Source organism: Garra rufa, chromosome 2 (genome assembly GCF_049309525.1).
Source record: "Garra rufa chromosome 2, GarRuf1.0, whole genome shotgun sequence".
NCBI lineage: Eukaryota > Metazoa > Chordata > Actinopteri > Cypriniformes > Cyprinidae > Garra > Garra rufa.
In genome coordinates, this window is record NC_133362.1 from 34035026 (window position 1) to 34053578 (window position 18553).

Here is an 18553-nt window from a genome sequence, read left to right on the forward strand (position 1 = left end):
ACAGCTTGTCACTGGAGCAGTACCCTTAAAAGGTCATCTTGACCCCTTTTTTCTGAGTGTTCGAGTCTCGACTTAAGGTCCTTTCCCGTTGCCCTCTTTCTTCCAAATTCCGGCCAGAATGGCTTACACGTATAACAGTTAGAGCAAGCTAGAGAAAAGTGACTATTAAGTTTTAAATATGGATATTTTTATTAAGAATGCATCAATTCACTACAAGAGGTCTGGAGCTGTGTGAAGCACTTTTTATTATAGATAGACTTCTTATTGGACTTCTTTTGGACTGTTGAACAGAAACACCGGCCCACTGTCACTATAAAGCTTGGAAGAGCTAGGACAATTTTCAATATAACTCTGTTTGGTTTGACTGAAAGAAAGTCATATACATGTAGGATGCCTTGAGGGTGAGAAAATCCTGGGCTAATTTTCATTTTTTGGGTGAACTATCCATTTAATTGTTTCTGGTCTGTTGACATTACTCATTGCTTAGAGTTTTTATTACTTCTTGTCTGTTACTTAAAGTATAAAGTATATAAAGTATAAAGGCCAAAACATTTAAATGAAGAATAAGACAATCCAACACATTCCAGAGGGACTTATCAATAAAAAATCATTTTGACATATAGCTGCATCTGGGGTAGAGGATTAATGATGGAAACTGCCAACTCAAGGGCTGAATCGATTACATGGGCCAGAATGGCACCAAGTTCACCACCTTGAATTCATTAAAGCCTCCAAAAATGAGAGGAAATCACTGGTGAATACCTCTACCTATTCAGTCAAAATGCCGGCCATTCATCTCCATATATAATATATTTCCTATAAAGGAATACCACAGAATTATTTAATTATTATAGAACACTGGTTACTTTTATTGCTGTTGCAACATTTTCCTAAACGCAATAAGCCACTCAAGGCCATGCTTTACCATTTTATGCCTATTTATGCCACTAATCTGTAGTAAACTTACTGTAAGGCTTGATCTCTAATGGCTTATTGCTTTAAAAAAGCCTATTCACTGCATAATCCACATTGTAGTAATGTCCCGAGGCATGAGTGTGAGTGCTGGGTATTTTCTTCTGATGTGTTTTATTAAATGATTAAGTGCCGGTTATACATGGCTTATAAAATCTTTCTATAGTGATAAAACAGAAAATTATTAAAAGGATAACAGTCTATTCGACATGTTTGGTTTTGTTTTTTAAAACAAACACAAAGTATCAAAGCCAGAGGTTTTGCCACCCAAACTGTCGAGATGATAAAAAAATACATCCAATACTTATATCTCAACATTTAAAGGGCTGTAAAAACATAAAATATGTGTACACCTCTGATGATGTTTTAACAGCCCGTGTCTTTATAGATTTGACTGGAAATTTGGAGAATTTAAGATTAAATGTTGACAGTAACTATTCATGATGCATCATCAACCCCTCAGTGAAAATATCAGTGGCCAAATGATCTTGACTTAGATTGTCAAGGTGATACACGCTGATACCATGGCAACCATATCAGCTCAGTTCTGTGGTTTATCAAGTTGTGTTTGGCATCGCTCTGGAAAAGCACTGAAATACTTACTCATAATGTTAAAACAAAAGATGCACGAGTATGAATAATGACAGGGTTCAAAACAGACTGAAGTAAAAATTGCCAAACCCATTATACACAAATCTCTAAAGTGAAAAAAAAGTAAGGCATTTGTTAGTTAACATCTCACAATTCTGACTTCTCCTCAGGATTGCATAATACTGTATTAACTCACAACTGTGAGAAATAAAGTCAGAATTGAGCAATTCAGAATTTTTTCTTGCAAATGCAAGTTTGTATTTGCCAATTCTGACTTTTTTTTCCTCAGAATTGGACGATATAAACTCAGTTCTGACTTTTTTTCTCAGAATTGGATGATATAAACTGGTAAATCTGATTTCTTTTCTCAGAATTGCATGATATAAACTTACAATTATGAGTTATAAAGTCAAAATAGTGGGATATAAACACAATTCTGACTTTTTCTCACAAATGAGAGTTCATATCTTGCGATTCTGACTTTTTTCTCACAATTCTATTTTTTCCCCGCAAATGCGAGTTTGTATCTCACAATTCTGACTTTTTTTTCTCAGAATTGGACGATATAAACTCACAGTTCTGACATTTTTTCTCCGAATTGCGTGACATAAACACAATTGTAAGTAATAAATTCAAAACAGCGAGACTGAGCCAGAATTGTTAGATAACTCATAATTCGTACTTTTTTCTCGCAATTCTGAAATTTTTCTCGCAAATGCGAGTTTGTAACTGCCAATTCTGACTTTTATCTCAGAACTAGACCATATAAACTCACAATTCTAATTTTTATTTCTCAGAATTGGATGATATAAACTTGTAATTCTGACATTTTTTTCAGGATTGCGTAATATTAACTCACAATTGTGAGAAATAAAGTCAGAATTCAGCAATTCAGAATTTTTTCTCGCAAATGCAAGTTTGCATCTCACAATTCTGAATTTTTTCTTGCAAATGCAAGTTTGCATCTCACAATTCTGAATTTTTTCTTGCAAATGTGAGTTTGTAACTGCCAATTCTGACTTTTATCTCAGAATTGGACCATATAAACTCACAATTCAGATTTGTTTTTCTCAGGATTGCGTAATATTAACTCACAACTGTTAGAAATAAAGTCAGAATTCAGCAATTCGGATTTTTTTTCTTGCAAATGCGAGTTTGTATCTCACAAATCTGACTTTTTTCTTGCAAATGCAAGTTTGTATCTGCCAATTCTGACTTTTTTTTCAGAATTGGACGATATAAACTTCTTTTCTTTTCTCAAAATTGCATGATAAAAACAATTGTAAACTATAAAGTCAAAATAGCGGGATACAAATGCGCAATTGCGAGAAATATAGTCAGAATTGCGAGATAACTCACAATTTGGACTTTTTTCTCACGAATGCGAGTTTGTATCTCGCAATTCTGACTTTTTTTCACAGAATTGGATGATATAAACTCGCAATTCTGACTTTCTTACAAATGTGAGTTTGGATCTTGCAAAAAGACTATTCTCAGAACTGCATTGAAGCTTACATCTCACAATACTGACTTAATAACTCGCAATTGTGTGTAAAGTCAGAATTGCGAGATATAAATTCGCATTTCTGCGGGGAAAAAAAATCACTCGGAAATCTAGCAATTCTGACTTAATTTCTCAGAATTTCAAGTTTATATCTCTTAATTGTTAAAAGACAATGTCTCATTGTTTCCGATTCTGACAAAAATCGCACTGAGGAAAGCCACACATCTCGACACAAAGTAGGCTAAATGTATTCAAAAATACAGTATTTTGTACTATGAAAAAGTCTTCCAAAAACTTAATTAACTAAAACCAAAAACCTAAGTGAACATTGTCTATAAACTACCTAAACAATATTTTACTAGCTTTGGTCTTTAGAGATGTTTCCTTGTGCAGTGTGGTAGCTTCAGAGCAAAAATGAGACATCTGTTTTAAACCTTTCTTTAACTTGACTCACACTGGATAGTCTGGGTAGATTTAGCCCATTGCGAGCAGCTCAGTCATTTTCTTCGTTCTGTGTTGATTGTGTGTGTGATCTGGCAAGCTCAACTGTGCAAATGGTCGTATGGTATGTCAATTTGAGCTCCATCATGTAAAACTTGCTGACACCCTCATTAGTTTTGATCCACACGCAGCCAAGATTTCTGTGGTACATCACTTCAGACTAACACAGCACTGTGTCAAAACCATTACTTAATGTATAAGAGAGGAAATGGAAGTTGTAAAACTCAAGTTCCTTTTAATCTCAAATATGAAAAATGTGCTGTTTATGAAAGAGGTTTAGTCACATGCAACCTCTTTGTATCTTTTTTTTACTCATACAGTATGCTTGTAATTTCTGCATTTGTGAAAAATACTCAAAACAGCTTTTAAGAAGAGATTGGTTCCCCTATTTTCAGTAGGGGAAACAATCCAAAAAAAAAGATTTTCGAAGATTTCCATTAACAATTCAGCACTGGGGTAATAAATATTAATTACCCTACAAAACATTCACCTCAAATGATTTGATGCATGGTGGATAAGTGAGTGCTATCACTTAATCGCTTGCAAGTTCATTCAGCTCACGGCCAAAGCAACCAGTTGGCAAAGAGTACTCCTTAGATTTAAAAGCCATCATTTCAAGCCGTTTCTTTTCCTCCGCACTGCAGCCAAGAAAAATTAAGCTCTCAGAATAGACAGATTATGTCTCAAAAAATGAGGGAGACAAATTTAGTCATTTCTAAAAGTGACAAGGCATGTTATGATGTGAGGGTGAGGGTCAATTGCTACATCCTTGCTTTTCAATGCTTGGAGGATTTGACAACAAGCATTGAACAAAACAAAAGAGTTACATGGAGGTCCAAGTAATTTATTCTCCGCATACTCGATTAAATCAGGACATTAGCACACGGAAGTGGTAAAAAAAACCATCCGGCGTTCAATACACATCATCTGTGAACTAAACCAGTAAGCATTTGTTTGTAAAAATTAAGAATTTGAGGTTACCATCTTGATAAGCATATTCAATCCAAATAAACACTTCCTGGAGAAGAGAAAGTCGTCATGGTTTTCTGAGAAACTAGGTAGCGTTTTCCCAGTCAGGGTAATATATTGTTTGTCTGTAACACAAAGCAAAGCCCAGGGGTGGACGAGCTGCTGTATCTACCTTTGGGATTGTAGACATAGACACAAACCCTCCAGCTGGAGAAAAACCCATGACTTAAAACCTTCCGATCGGCATTTACTAATACCCAAACTCGTGGTCCAAACACTTCTTGAGAGTAAATCAGGACATGTGTGACATGAACTGAAGCCACTGTATTCCGAAGCGTTACCTCAGCATCCTGCCTGGCTTCGGTGCACTGTCAGGCGTGATTAAAACCAGACCTGACTGAACCAACAGCCCTCTTACCCTTCGTTTTTCCTTGATTTCCCTCTTCTTTGACTGTGCCAAGTCAAGCAGCCCCTTGTGGCATTCATAAACCCATGGCGGTAGCTCCGTCTCTGAGGCATGGCAAAATACGGCAAGTGAGATGAAACTTTTTTAACCGAAAGCTCATCGGTTGTTGGTGTAGTTGGGAGTGTCACAGCTGGACGGCAGATGTGCACACCCAGCAAAATTAGTTTTGTTTTTTCATATGAATATACCTTGTAATTAGGAATGGAACACAAAACTTGATCACAAAAGCTTGCTGATGTTAAAGTGAACCAACATTGGGGTAACTGAGATCTAATGTAATCTAAACCCAGCATAGCTCATCTCTTAGCAAAAGCTACGCTCCGAAAAGTAAACAAAACACACATCATTTATAATTGTTATGACTATTCTACGGTGATGAAGGAGACATGTTGCGGCACAGGCTGTGAGATGTGGTATGTGATCACTTCTAGCCCAGGGGTCATGCTGTTCAGGAACATTAATTAGAGAAAGACGCAAGAAAAACACAAAGCGGATTACGTAAAAGCGACAACTGATCTCTCGTACTGGATCACAAATCACCCAGCATGTTGATATCTCCACGTAATTATCAGTATGATCTTGTTTACAAGTCAGAGCACATGTAGGTCTTACCCATACACACTATCAAGATCATCTGATCCAGTTTGGGAACACCGGTGTTTCATGTTTGGTAACTTTTGACCTGATATAGTAGGTGTGGATGCAGGCTGATCCTGAACTTCTTGTCAGGACAGCCTCTTTCCTCGACATACACCCAAAGAGACTTGATTTAACCTGCTCATGAGGGAATGGAACAATATGTAACAAAAAAACAGAACAAACCTTAAAGCTAATCATTTTGAAATGTCTTTTGAAGTCCAAAATATATGACTAATTTTAGAAAAAAAGAGTAGTATTTGGTGGAAAAATAGCTTATTGATGATTACTCTAGTTCAAACTATTTATTTAATTTATATCAAATAAGCAACTTAGCAAAATACTTCAAAAGTATAGGATGGGTTAACGGATTAATGCAAATGCAGATCCCACTGTTTTGTTTTTTGGCTAAGGTTTGCATATGGTGGTGTGTTCTTAATTACACCTTTCCTAAAATTATTTCCCTTTTCATAAAATAAGAAATATTCCAAAATATCGCCTTGCTTACAGTATCGCAATGTATTGTATTGCAACCCCTGTATCATTGTACATATCGCCAGATTCTTGGCAATACACAACCCCTAGTGGCCATTGTGTTCCTAAACCCACGCTATACTCACAGCACATGCAAAATATGAGTACACTGCATTCACTGTGAACTGAACCGTTCTGAGGCACAGAAAACACAGGATCTTAGCAGATCGCCTAAACGAAGTGCACGCTTCGCTTTGAAATGCGCAGTGCAAACAGACTTGATGAGGGGATTAAGCCATATTGTGCTTTTGGTTTTAGCTCATTTGACAGATACTGTGCCAAAGCATAATTGCCCAGAACACAACTTTAAAGACCTTTTATGTTAGAATATTAAATGTGTCATGTGACCACGATAATATCGAGACAGTTTTGCTACTGCAATAATATAATCAAGTTACATCTCTAGTAAACAGTAATATTGTAAAATATATTTTTACAATTTAAAATAACTCTTTTTCTTTTTTAATATTTTTTAATTATTCCTGTTACGGCAAAACTACATTTTCAGCAAGCATTAAGCCGTGAAGTTCAAAAGAACAGCATTTATTTCAAATAGAATTCTTTCGTAAAACTGCAAATTACTGTCACTTTTTTTTTTTAAATGAATGCATCCTTGCTGAATAACAGTATTATTCATACTTTTAAAAAGTACTGTATATGAAATTAAAATAGGCCATATATTTATCACCAAGTACATCAGACAGGCAGAGGTTAAATTGCATCACTGCAATGAATCTTTCGTAAGCATCCACATTTCCTCCTGCACTTATTTCCACTTTACCTATCATGTGACACCAATAATGGGCAGATGGATGCACAAACAACAACCCTCTCTTATGTAGTTAATTACATAATTACAGATTGCCTTTCCCATAAGCCCTTAAAAGATAGAGAAGCACAATCCAAGACATTCAGCCCACAAACCACCCGCTCGCATCCAGACACTGATGACAACCTGACTAAAGTCTGACTATAACTACGGCAGATGTGACCCTGGCCTAAATTTTAGGGAAATGACTGATACGTTTACGAACCTCAATCTGGTGTAATCCTGTCATCATCCCTGTCCCTGAGAGAAAACTACTAACAGACAGACATTAGAGGACAGGCTCAAACACTCACAAGTGACAGCAACGATTATGTAATTAGGTAAGAGTGAACTTACTGTGTTAGTCAACTTTCTACCATGTTTAAAACATTTCAAAACTAGCAACTTTATATGCATTAACATCAAAGTTGTGATTGCTTACAATGTCATTTAATATTTGGTGGACACTTATTAAAACACATTTCATCATACCATGCATTACTTGGAAACCCTCTTGCCAGAGCTATGCTCTACTCTACTGTAAAATGACAAAGGTGGTTTTATATGCTCAGTTCCTTGTTGGCAAATTTGACAAAGGGTCTAAAAATACTGCTCCAGTGCACGAAGTTGGCTAATCAGTGCTTAATCAGAAACAGCAATCCTGTTTCCAACAGACTAAATAAACAACTAGACTTAAAAATGCCAGGAATTCAGTCTTAATCAGCACAATGACACAGTGACAACACTGAATTAAACATGCTTAAAACGAACAAGCTGTTAAACTACTGACTCATCAAACGCACACAAGTAAAATGAGGACACGCTGTAACATGGAGACTTAACATATGTAGAGTGCCATTCATTCTCTCTCGCTCACAAACTTGCACACACACAGACACATAAGCCACGTGCAATGCTCATGGTAAATCATGTGATGGGTTATGCCTGAAACCAGTTCTCATCTATTTCTTTCATATTTTTGAGCCAATGCAGTCAGGAGACAGCAATAACGATAAGCAAAAGTGTGACTAGTAACTACGATTCAGAAACCAAATCAGTTTCAACCTCTGCAGCCTAGTAACATTATTAACCATCATTAAATGAGTCATATAATTTTTTTAAAATGCTAAGTGCACTTATCAACTGTATTTTTAAACTTAGGAGCGGGTGTGGCCATTTTAATTTTCAATCTGCTTAACCAAACCATGTGAACAGGACCATATTTAACACTCCAAACAAAACTGACAACTGTAACTCTGTTGTTGTATAATAGTTGTCACCAAAAAATTGGAGATATTTAAATGATCAGGGACCTTTAAAGCAAACTTTAGCCTTTAATTGAACCTGGGGATGTTTGGGAAAGATATGCGTTCCATAACTTCCACAACTTTTAATGTGTTTCCTTATTACCTCTGTGACTGGGTAGAAGTTTTGCGTCACCAACAGACATCTCTGATGTGTAAAATGATGCATATGTTGTACTGAAGAACTTTTGAATTTAAGAGAAGTTCACTTCCAGAATAAAAATTTCCTGATAATTTAATCCAAGATGTTCATGTCTTTCTTTCTACAGTCGCAAAGAAATTTAGGTTTTTGAGGGTTTTTCTCCATATAGTGGACTTCAATGTTGGCCAATGGTTTGGAGGTCCAAATTGCAGTTTCAGTGCAGTTTCAAAGTGCTTTACAAAGCGATTGGTTGTTTTCTTAAAAAAAATTAACATTTATACGCTTTTTACCCACAAATGCTAATCTTGCACTAGCTATGCGATGTGCATATGTGTCTTCATGCTCGCTTAGTTCTTCGTCTGTGTACTTCAGTTCAAAAAGGTAGGGTAGAGCGAAAAACTCCATCTCATTTTCTCCTCCAACTTCACAATTGTCCGACAACGTTACCTGTTTTGTAAAGGGCATTTGACTTTCTTTGTACGTTCGCTTTGTAAACACTGGGTCCAACACAGGCTCAGTGGAAATAAGTGGCTCTATATACATTTATGCAACAAATTACGTACCTTACTGCATGTTTCGCGGCAGTTTCAAAGTGAAACGCCCAGAGAGTATGTTGATAAAACGTGCATATTCCTGCGTTTTTATTACACTGCTTGAGGTGTGTATTGCAACTGTTATCAAATATCTGAGTTAGGGCTGGGCGGTATACCTTTTCATACCGAATACCGGTGTTTTTTTTTTAAATGATATTCATTTTTCATATACCCCAATACCGGTGAGTGTGTGCGTACAAAGCGCTGGGAACACGTATGTTGACGCAAACAGAAACCGCAGCTTGCACGTGCTTGTCTGAAGCAACACATCTGAGGTGTGGACGTATTTCAGTAGGCTATATCTGAGAAAGACCCAGGGTTAGCGATTTGCAAAACTTGTAATGCCGAAATTTCAAGAGGGGGTGTGTCTGCAGTGATGACTAGAGCAGATCGGCGCATTGTGCGCAGACAGATGTAGCTTTCAGTGAGAGAAAAACAATGGCTTTACGTTGGTGTTACGTCGCAATATTTTAAAAATGTCTTTTCTATATACTGTATTTTTTATTAATATTTATGCTTTAAAGCCAATGGATATCACACAAGCAACGTGGAAACTGATCAATATGTTAAAGTGAAAGTAAAAACTGACTTTCAGCATCTGATGTGCATTCTTTCAGACAATGAGAGACGATTATACTTCATATGCTGATATTAATTTAGTCCCTTAATATTTTTCTTGTGCCCCGAACATGGTGGGAAAAATAAATAAAAAAGAAACGTATTTTGTGTAAGGTTTGTTTTTTAAGTCTTAAATAAAGCTCTTAATTTTCATTGATGACTGCAGTGTTATTAGGGGGTTATGAAAGTCATAATTATGATTTCAGGTGGTCTAAAATGTGGGGATTGAAAGACAAGAATTGCGATGAAACTTCAAAAGGCTATCCATTGAATAAATATGAGCGCTGCACGTTTCAAAATCATTTGTTGCGCTACTTTGTATACTATCATTCTGACAGCGCCTCCTGCTGGAAGAGAAACGCGTAGACTTGTAAATGTGAACTTGTGAAGAATGCACAATAAAGTGTTGTGTATTTTGACTGCAAATCATGAATTCTGATTTCTTCACCTCATTACAATTATGAGTGCCACTGTCACTTCTTTGTGAACAGCAGCATTTTGTGAGACCAATCAAACCTGGGTTAATACTAGTCCGGTCAATGTAAGCCAATATACTGCAGTAATTATTCTCTAATTTATTAGGAAATGTGGTTAACACCTAGTCATGCATGAAAAAAAATAAAAAAAATACCGTCATATACCGTGATACCGTATAATTTTGAAAAATACCGTGATATAAATTTTTGGTCATACCGCCCAGCTCTAATCTGAGTAGTGTAGCTAAAGGGTCCTGCTATATCGTGTTGGAAATAACGGCTACACCAAACCCAACTCTAAAAATCTATCCGATAGTATTAACAAATGCAAAAGTGATATAAAAACGCATTTGTTGATTCAGCCGTTATATTTTACCTTCCTTATAAATTTGAGCTTGTCAGATCATAGTTTCACAGGTAAAAGTTTTTGTTGAGTTTTACTGCCTCTAGTTTTAATTTCAACTGGAAACTGCGGTGATTTGTACTTACAGGAAAAAAAATTCAGTTTTGCAGAAATATAGAGGCTAGGGGTGTGCAGGTCTAATCGACTAGTCACAAAAACGGGACAGCTCCTACTAGTCGACACTGAAAACAATAGAAAAAAACATGATTTTTATCATTAAAATTTACAGAATTTTAACATTACATTCACAACATTTTAAACAATAAGTTAAAATGAAAGGTTAAAAATTATGCATTATTTTTAAAAGTGTATCTGGACCTCACATGCCCTTATAGAGACCTCATGACCATGCAAAAGACTATAAGGTGTGGGAATATTTTGAATTAGATAGAAATTGGAAAAGTTGTGTGTAAATGGTATAATGTCAAATTGGCAAACAATAACTCTACTAAAGCGATGCATAACAGGTACGTTGTAGGCGTTAGCTTAGAGGCTAGCCAAAGCCAGCAAATGTCAATCACGGCATTCTCTACAATCTGCCGCCATTGCGACCCCTTTCCCCCCGTCTTTTCTTCTAAATAAAGACCCACTTCGGTGGTGGTGCGGGATGTCCAGGCGCTTTCTAAAACTCTATTGGCTTAGTTTTCGTAATCTATGCGCGTCTGCAACTTCAGTTCCTGCGGACCGTGTTTTTTCAAGTGCAGGAATAATTGTTAATTGCCTCAAGTCCTGTAGTTCACCAGACCACGTTGATAATTCAATGTCCCTGCCTGGTGGAATGATCTTCCCACCCCCATCCGGAATGCAGACTCCATTACTGTCTTCAAGCGACTGCTGAAAACCCATCTTTTTCGACACTATCTGACTCAATAAAAAAAATAATAAATAAAATAAAAAAAATTATTTTCCTCTCTTTCCTGATCTTCCCTTTCTAGCCCGTACTCATCTAACAACGCCTGTCATACGGTATTTTTGAGCACTTCCTATGTTGATCTGCCTCCTTAGGATGAATCACTTGTTGTATTCCCAATTGTAAGTCGCTTTGGATAAAAGCGTCTGCTAAATGAATAAATGTAAATGTAATGTAAATGATAATTTCACTGAACAAAAAAAAAAATGTATATTTCAAATGTAGGCTATTATATACATGCACACACATAGGTTTTTTTTTCTTACTATCTTTTGAGGGTTTGTTGCTTTCAGACTAGTCGGATACAAAACTTTCGTTTAAGCGACGTTTAAAGTCGCTGCACACATGCCTAATAGAGGCACATATTTCCAATGAGTCGGTACTTCCGCCTATGTCACATGTGACCTTTCCAAATGAGACCCTTATTCCTCGGCTAGGATCATGTAAAGCCTTTTGAAGCTGCATTGAAACTGCAAATTGGACCTTCAACCCATTTGCTCCTATTGAAGTCCATTATATAAAGAAAATCCTGGAATGTTTTCCTCAAAAACCTTTTTTTGCCACTGAAGAAAGAAAGACATGAACATCTTGGATGCCATGGAGGTGAGTAAATTACCAGGAAATAATTATTATCTGGTAAATTAAAATAGAACAGTAGACACATCAAAATGTTAAAGAGTCAGGTGTCTTACCTCTCCCGAACAGATCATTAGGGGCTTTTTTCTCAGCTCAACACATTTTCTGAGCTTGCAGATCTGATGGCCCGTTTTTCCGTTTAGGCAGCTCCTGCATTCCCCACAGTTGATCTTGCGCAGGCAGGGCACGCAAACACCACAGTGAATTCTCTTGTTCCTCTCTCTCCTCTCTTGAACTTGAAGTAAACGCAACTGAATATCCTCAACTTGGAGAGGAGGGCTTCCTGACGCCCCGTGCTCCAGAACCGATTCTGACTCACTGTCAAAAGAGAACTGGGTGCTTTCTGTGCTACTGGAGAGCGACGCCGTCGCCTGAGGCCCACGGCCCATTTCACAAAGAGTGCTGTTGTAAATGGTCATGCTCAGCGAGAGGAGAGAAAGAGCTCCCTCTTTTTTCATTGACATTTCAGCATCGTCAATTTCATCTTTGGTGTCCACGTTTGCAGTGCTTTCAAACTTGTTTTCTTCCTTCTGGGGTGCATTCGCAATGTTTTCAAGTGCTGGTGATTCATTGGAGGACTGACACATTTGGGAGGGCATAGTCTCACCTGCTTCTGTAGAGTTTTCTGGAGTGGTTTGAAAAGAATTGTCGGGAAAGTTCATGTGTGGAACCTCCTCAATCTGACCTGAAACATATTTATCTGACTGTGAAGGGGAGGGAGTTGTTGGGCCTGAGGTATTATTGTTGTAGGCAAAGTCCACATTATTGACAGGGTCATTAGGGTCACGCTGCTCAACAAGCGCCATGTTCGGCTGCTCGGTAGGAGCGGAGCAGCTTTCACTTTGTTCAGCTTCTGTGTTTGCTTCTACCGTCTCTTTCTCAGCCTCGTCAGTGTTGTGAACAACAGTCTCTCTGTGGTCCTCCGCAGTTTCCTCTGAGCTTATGTTAACGCTCTGTCCCTCGCCAGTGGGAATTACAGCACCCTTTTGTTGTCCATCACCATTAGGATCATGAACTTCTGACCTTTTAGTATCAGTATCCTGTTCCCTAATCTCCTGACCTCCCTTTCTCTTTGTAACCGCTCTCTTGTTGGACTCAACTTCATTCGGACACGAGACACTATTGCCAGGTGACTTCCCTTTCCCATTAAGTTCTGACAACAAGCCATTTTGGTTCAAAGAACCACGCGTGTGCCTGGATCCTTTAACAACGAGGACATTCTTGACTGTCCTCTTGCTGGGCTTGCTGGCAACAGTCCTCTGGGTCGCCTTGGCTGCCTGTTTCTTGTTTATGGCCTTCCTGATCTTGCCATTGGCTTTGAGCAAGTTGACCGTTTGCCTCCTAGCCTTGGAAGCTGTCACCCTCCTAACATTTTGCTTTTTGGATGCACAAGATGACTTCTTGGGTGCTTTGGGAGTATGAGGCATAGCTGAAGTAAGTGAGGGTGAGGGAGGAGGAGTTCAGGATAGCCGGCATGGGAAACAGTATAACGATGACTCTGGGCAACTGTACTTTTCAGCTCTTTCATGTAATGTTCCCTGTTTTGAGTTAGATCACATTGACATTGTTCCACTGATGACATATGGATGAATGGCTACCTGCGGAAAGGACAATTCGTTAAAAACCATGTAGCATGATATCACATCTGATTCTGTTTATTTAAGACCTGTTAAATTAAAATTGGGGTTTGTGGCTTGTGGTCCATATTTGTGGGCTTTGAAGACATCTATATGTGACCCTGGACCACAAAACCTGTCGTAAGTCGCACAGGTATATTTGTAGCAATAGCCAACAATACACTGTATGTGCCAAAACTACCTATTTTTCTTTTATGCCAAAAATCATCAGCTCATGTTCCATGAAGATATTTTGTAAATTTTCTACCGCAAATATATCAAAATGTATTTTTTGATTAGTAAATATGCATCGCTAAGGATTTCATTTGGACAACTCTAAAGGCGATTTAGGTTGTATCTCAGCCAAATATTGTCATATCCTAACAAACCATACATCAATAAAAAGCTGATTTATTTGCTTTCAGATTATGTTTTAATTTCAATAAAAAAAAAAAGACCCTTATGACTGGTTTTGTGGTCCAAAGTCACATATATAAGTGAAATATGACTAAATTCACAGTACACATTTACATTTACAGTCTTTCTCTTATAATTAACTGAAACAAAACCTCAATCGGCTCCCTTGTTCAGGGATCGATGTTAGGGAGTTGTTAGTTGTTAACACAATCATTCACATATCAGAAATTGTATAATATTTCTAAAGTGTGAAAAATAAATTACACAAGATAATTCAATACACACCATGGAACATGTTAAAAGAAGCTGTTTTAATTAAATTTTACCATAAGCCTATTGATGGACAGTAGTCACTATAATTTAGATAAGATATATAATTAATATAAGGCTGAAATGTTACAGAGATATACAGTACTGCACAAAAGTCATAGGCAGGCCATTACTATTTTTACCAACAAAAATGGTTTTAAACCAGTTATGTCTACTTTTTGTGGTAGTGTGTCAGTAGGAAATTTCAGTTTACATTTCCAAACATTCATTTTGCCATTTATTGTAATAATTCAGTGAGATGTTAGTATGCACAAGGAGTCTGACAACAGCCAGTGCTCCACACAGAGATCTGATCTCACCATCACCCAGTCTATCTGGGATTACATCAAAAATAATAATAATGAGACAGACTAAATCTAGAAAAACTGTGGCACCGTCTCCAAGACGCTTGAAGAACCATACATGAAAAGCTACAGAACTGTGAAAAGTTTTAGGCACTTTCAAAACAAAAATAATGCTGTAAAGTGAGGATTCTATCAAAAATATACAGTCAAGACCGAAATTATTCATACCCCTGGCAAATTATCACTTAAAATCATATAATTGCTGATCAGCTTTTTGCATGTCTCCACTGGTATCTTTAGCAATGAGCTCCAACTCTTTCAGGTTGGAGGCTCTCCTTGCCATCACCCTGATCTTTAGCTCAGATTCTCAATTGGATTTAAGTCAGGACTCTGGCTGGGCCACTGCAAAACGTTAATGTTTTTGTCTGCTAACCATTTCTTCACCACTTTTGCTGTGTGTTTTTGGTCGTTGTCGTGCTGAAATGTCCACTGGTGCCCAAGGCCAAGTTTCTCTGCAGACTGTCTGATGTTGTTATTGAGATTTTTGATGTATTGTCCGCCTTGGTGGTGATCCTCTTTTTTACAACTCTCACTGTCCTCCTGGCCAGCACAGGTGTCAGTTTTGGCTTCCGACCACATTCTCTGAGATTTTTCAGTGTGGAACGTCTTGTATGTTTTAATAATACTTTGCACTGTAGCCACTGGAACTTCAAAATATGGTATTATAGCCCTTTCCTGACTTGTGAGCAGCCACAATGCGCAGCCGCAGGTCCTCAGTGAGCTCCTCTGTCCACAAACCAACAGCAGAGAGCTTCTGTTTTTCACCTGTTGATTAAAACAGCTATTCCCAATGAATCAGGGTAATACTTTATGCTTTAGAACAGCTTGGACTATTTGGAATGGTATAGAACTTTCGATTTTCCCATAGACTGTGACAGTTTGCAAAGGGTATGAATATTTTTGGACATGCCACTTTTTGCTCAAATGAAAATAAAAGCTGAGAAATATTTTTGTAAATTGTCTTATTATCTTTTGGGAGAAGCCTGTGTCATTTCCAGTCAAAAAAAAAACCTGGTTGAATAAAAGTAAATTTAAGTTGGAATTTGCCAGGGGTATGAATAATTTCGGGCTTGACTGTATATGTCATAAATAGATTTTTTTTTTTTTTTATCAATTAACTTCTAGTAACTACATCAAATCAACATTTGGTGTGACCACACGTTTTGTTTATAAAAAAAATGTCTGGTACACTTTTGCATAGCCTTCAGCTTTGCAGGAAGGTTTCTTCAAGCATCTTGGAGACGTTGCCACAGTTCTTCCAGATTTAGTCCGTCTCAGTTTGTTTTGTTTCTTTATGTCGCTCCAGACAGACTGGATGATAATGAGATCAGATCTCTGTGTGGAGCACTGGCTGTTGTCAGACTCCTTGTGCAAACACAAATCTTACTGGATTATTACAATTAATGGCAAAAGAAATGTTTGAAAATGTAAACTGATATTTCCTACTGACACACTACCGCAAAAGATTGAAATAACTGACTTAACATAATTTTTTGTTGGTGTAAATACTAATAGCTTAACACTTTTGCACAGTACTGTACATTCAAATTATTTTTCATAATATACTTTTATTGGCATTTAAAATTATTGTCAATGTATTGATAAATAAAAGTGGTGATGTTTTATAAATACGAGTATGTTGTCACATTGCTGGAAATAGATTCATCAGTGTCCCAATTTGTTGTGAGTCAGGGTCCTTACCGGTGCCCAGTGTATGTCATGTAAACAACACACTGATTCACGACCTAGAGAGAGGACTGAGACGCATCCAATGATGCATCAAATTTTTGTTTAATCAAATGCTCTCTAAAAAGAGAATAGACCAGCAAGTAGGAAATTGTGATTCATGGCTGTAACGTAAACTTAAGGACTCTTGCTGCTTAAAAAAAAGGATGAGTCTGTCAATGTTTACACCAAAGAAAACTGTGCTCACCCAGCCATTAACTTCAAGCTAATGAAGTGTAATGTGAATCATACAGTAAACTAATCAGCTAACAGATAATCACAATGGCTGACATAGTTTGATGACGGTGCATCCTCACCATTCCAAACTTTGCACAGTTTCTACCATAAACCAACTCCCCATGAAAATAAAGACCAAATGTGAATATATTTCAGTCAGGAAGAAATGCACAATAAATAATACTGTGGAATATTATGCAGTCTTTAGGTACAATGTATTCAGAGCACAACAAATGTGACCCTGGACCACAATACCAGTCATAAGGGTAAATTTTGTGAATAGGACAATATTTGGCCGAGATACAACTATTTGAAAATCTGAAATCTGAGAGTGCAAAAACTTCAAATATTGAGAAAATCGCCTTTAAATTTGTCCAAATTAAGTTCTTAGCAATGCATATTACTAATCAAAAATTATTTGTGATTTATTTACAGTAGGAAATTTCCAAAATATCTTCATGGAACATCATCTATAATTAACATCCTAATGATTTTTGGCTTAAAAGAAAAATTTATGATTTTGACCCATACAATGTATTTTTTGGCAATTGCTACATACATAACCATGCTACTTAAGACTGGTTTGGTGGTACAGGGTCACAAATGAATATGTGACCCAAATATGTGAAAATCATTAGGATACTACGTAAAGATCATGTTCCATTAAGATATTTTGTAAATTTCCTACAGAAAATACTGTAACTTAATTTTCAATGTGTAATATGCATTGCTACAGACTTAATCTGGACTTTAAAGGTGATTTTCTCAATATTTAGATTTTTTTTTTGTACCCTCAGATTCCAGATTTCCAAATAGTTGTATCTCTGGCAAATATTGTCCTATCCTAACAAACCATATATCAATGAAAAGCTTATTTATCAGCTTTTAGATGATGTATACATCTCTCTCTCTTTCCTCGGCTTATTCCCTTCTACTCAGGGGTCGCCGCAGCGGAGTGATCCGCACAACTGATTTCGGATGCCCTTCCTGACGCAACCTAGACCTGAGACTGCACTAACTCGTGCAACCCCAGTGCTAGGACACACCCACTCACTCATTCACTCACACACTCATTCCCTACGGCCAATTTAGACTGTTCAATTTACCCATGCATGTCTTTGGAATTGTGGGGGAAACCGGAGCACCCGGAGCACGCAGACACGAGGAGAACATGCAAACTCCACACAGAAAGGCATCCTGGCCCAGCCGGGGCTCGAACCAGGGACCTTCTCGCTGTGAGGCAACAGTGCTACCCACTGAACCACCGTGCCGCCCCATGATGTATACATCTCAATTTAAAAAAAAAAAAAAGATCCTTAAGTTATGACTATTTTTCTGGTCCTGGGTCACATATATTAGGGTTAGTGCTGCTAATAAGACAAATCTTTCTGCTTACCAAAAAGTACCATGGTGGTATTACATGGTTATTAAACAGTACCGTTACCATGGCTTTTAGACACTGGCATGTTTCTTAAGATGAGTACCATGATAGTAACATTCATGAATATGGTAAGCATTAAGTACTATGCTTCTTTTTTTAAAGGGATAGTTCACCCAAAAATGAAAATTTGATGTTTCTCTGCTTACCCCCAGGGCATCCAAGATGTAGGTGACTTTGTTTCCTCAGCAGAACACAAACAAAGATTTTTAACGAAACCGGTGCAGACTGTCAGTCATATAATGGCAGTGGATGGGCACCAGACCTTTAAAAGTAAACAAAAACACTCACAGACAAATCCAAATAACACCCTGCGACTCGTGACGATACATTGATGTCCTAAGACACGAAACGATTGGTTTTTGCGAGAAACTGAACAGTAT

The 18553-nt window shown here is 37.4% G+C and overlaps 1 protein-coding gene across 1 annotated transcript in view; it reads right to left on the minus strand.

Annotated features, from left to right (window-relative positions):
* Positions 1–18010, minus strand: part of tet1 (tet methylcytosine dioxygenase 1) — a 70323-nt gene extending 52313 nt beyond the window's left edge. The window contains 2 exon segments of the mRNA XM_073834646.1: positions 12120–13601; positions 17870–18010. Of these exon segments, the coding sequence (XP_073690747.1) occupies positions 12120–13601; positions 17870–18010 (1623 nt within the window).
* Positions 18011–18553: the final 543 nt, after the last annotated feature.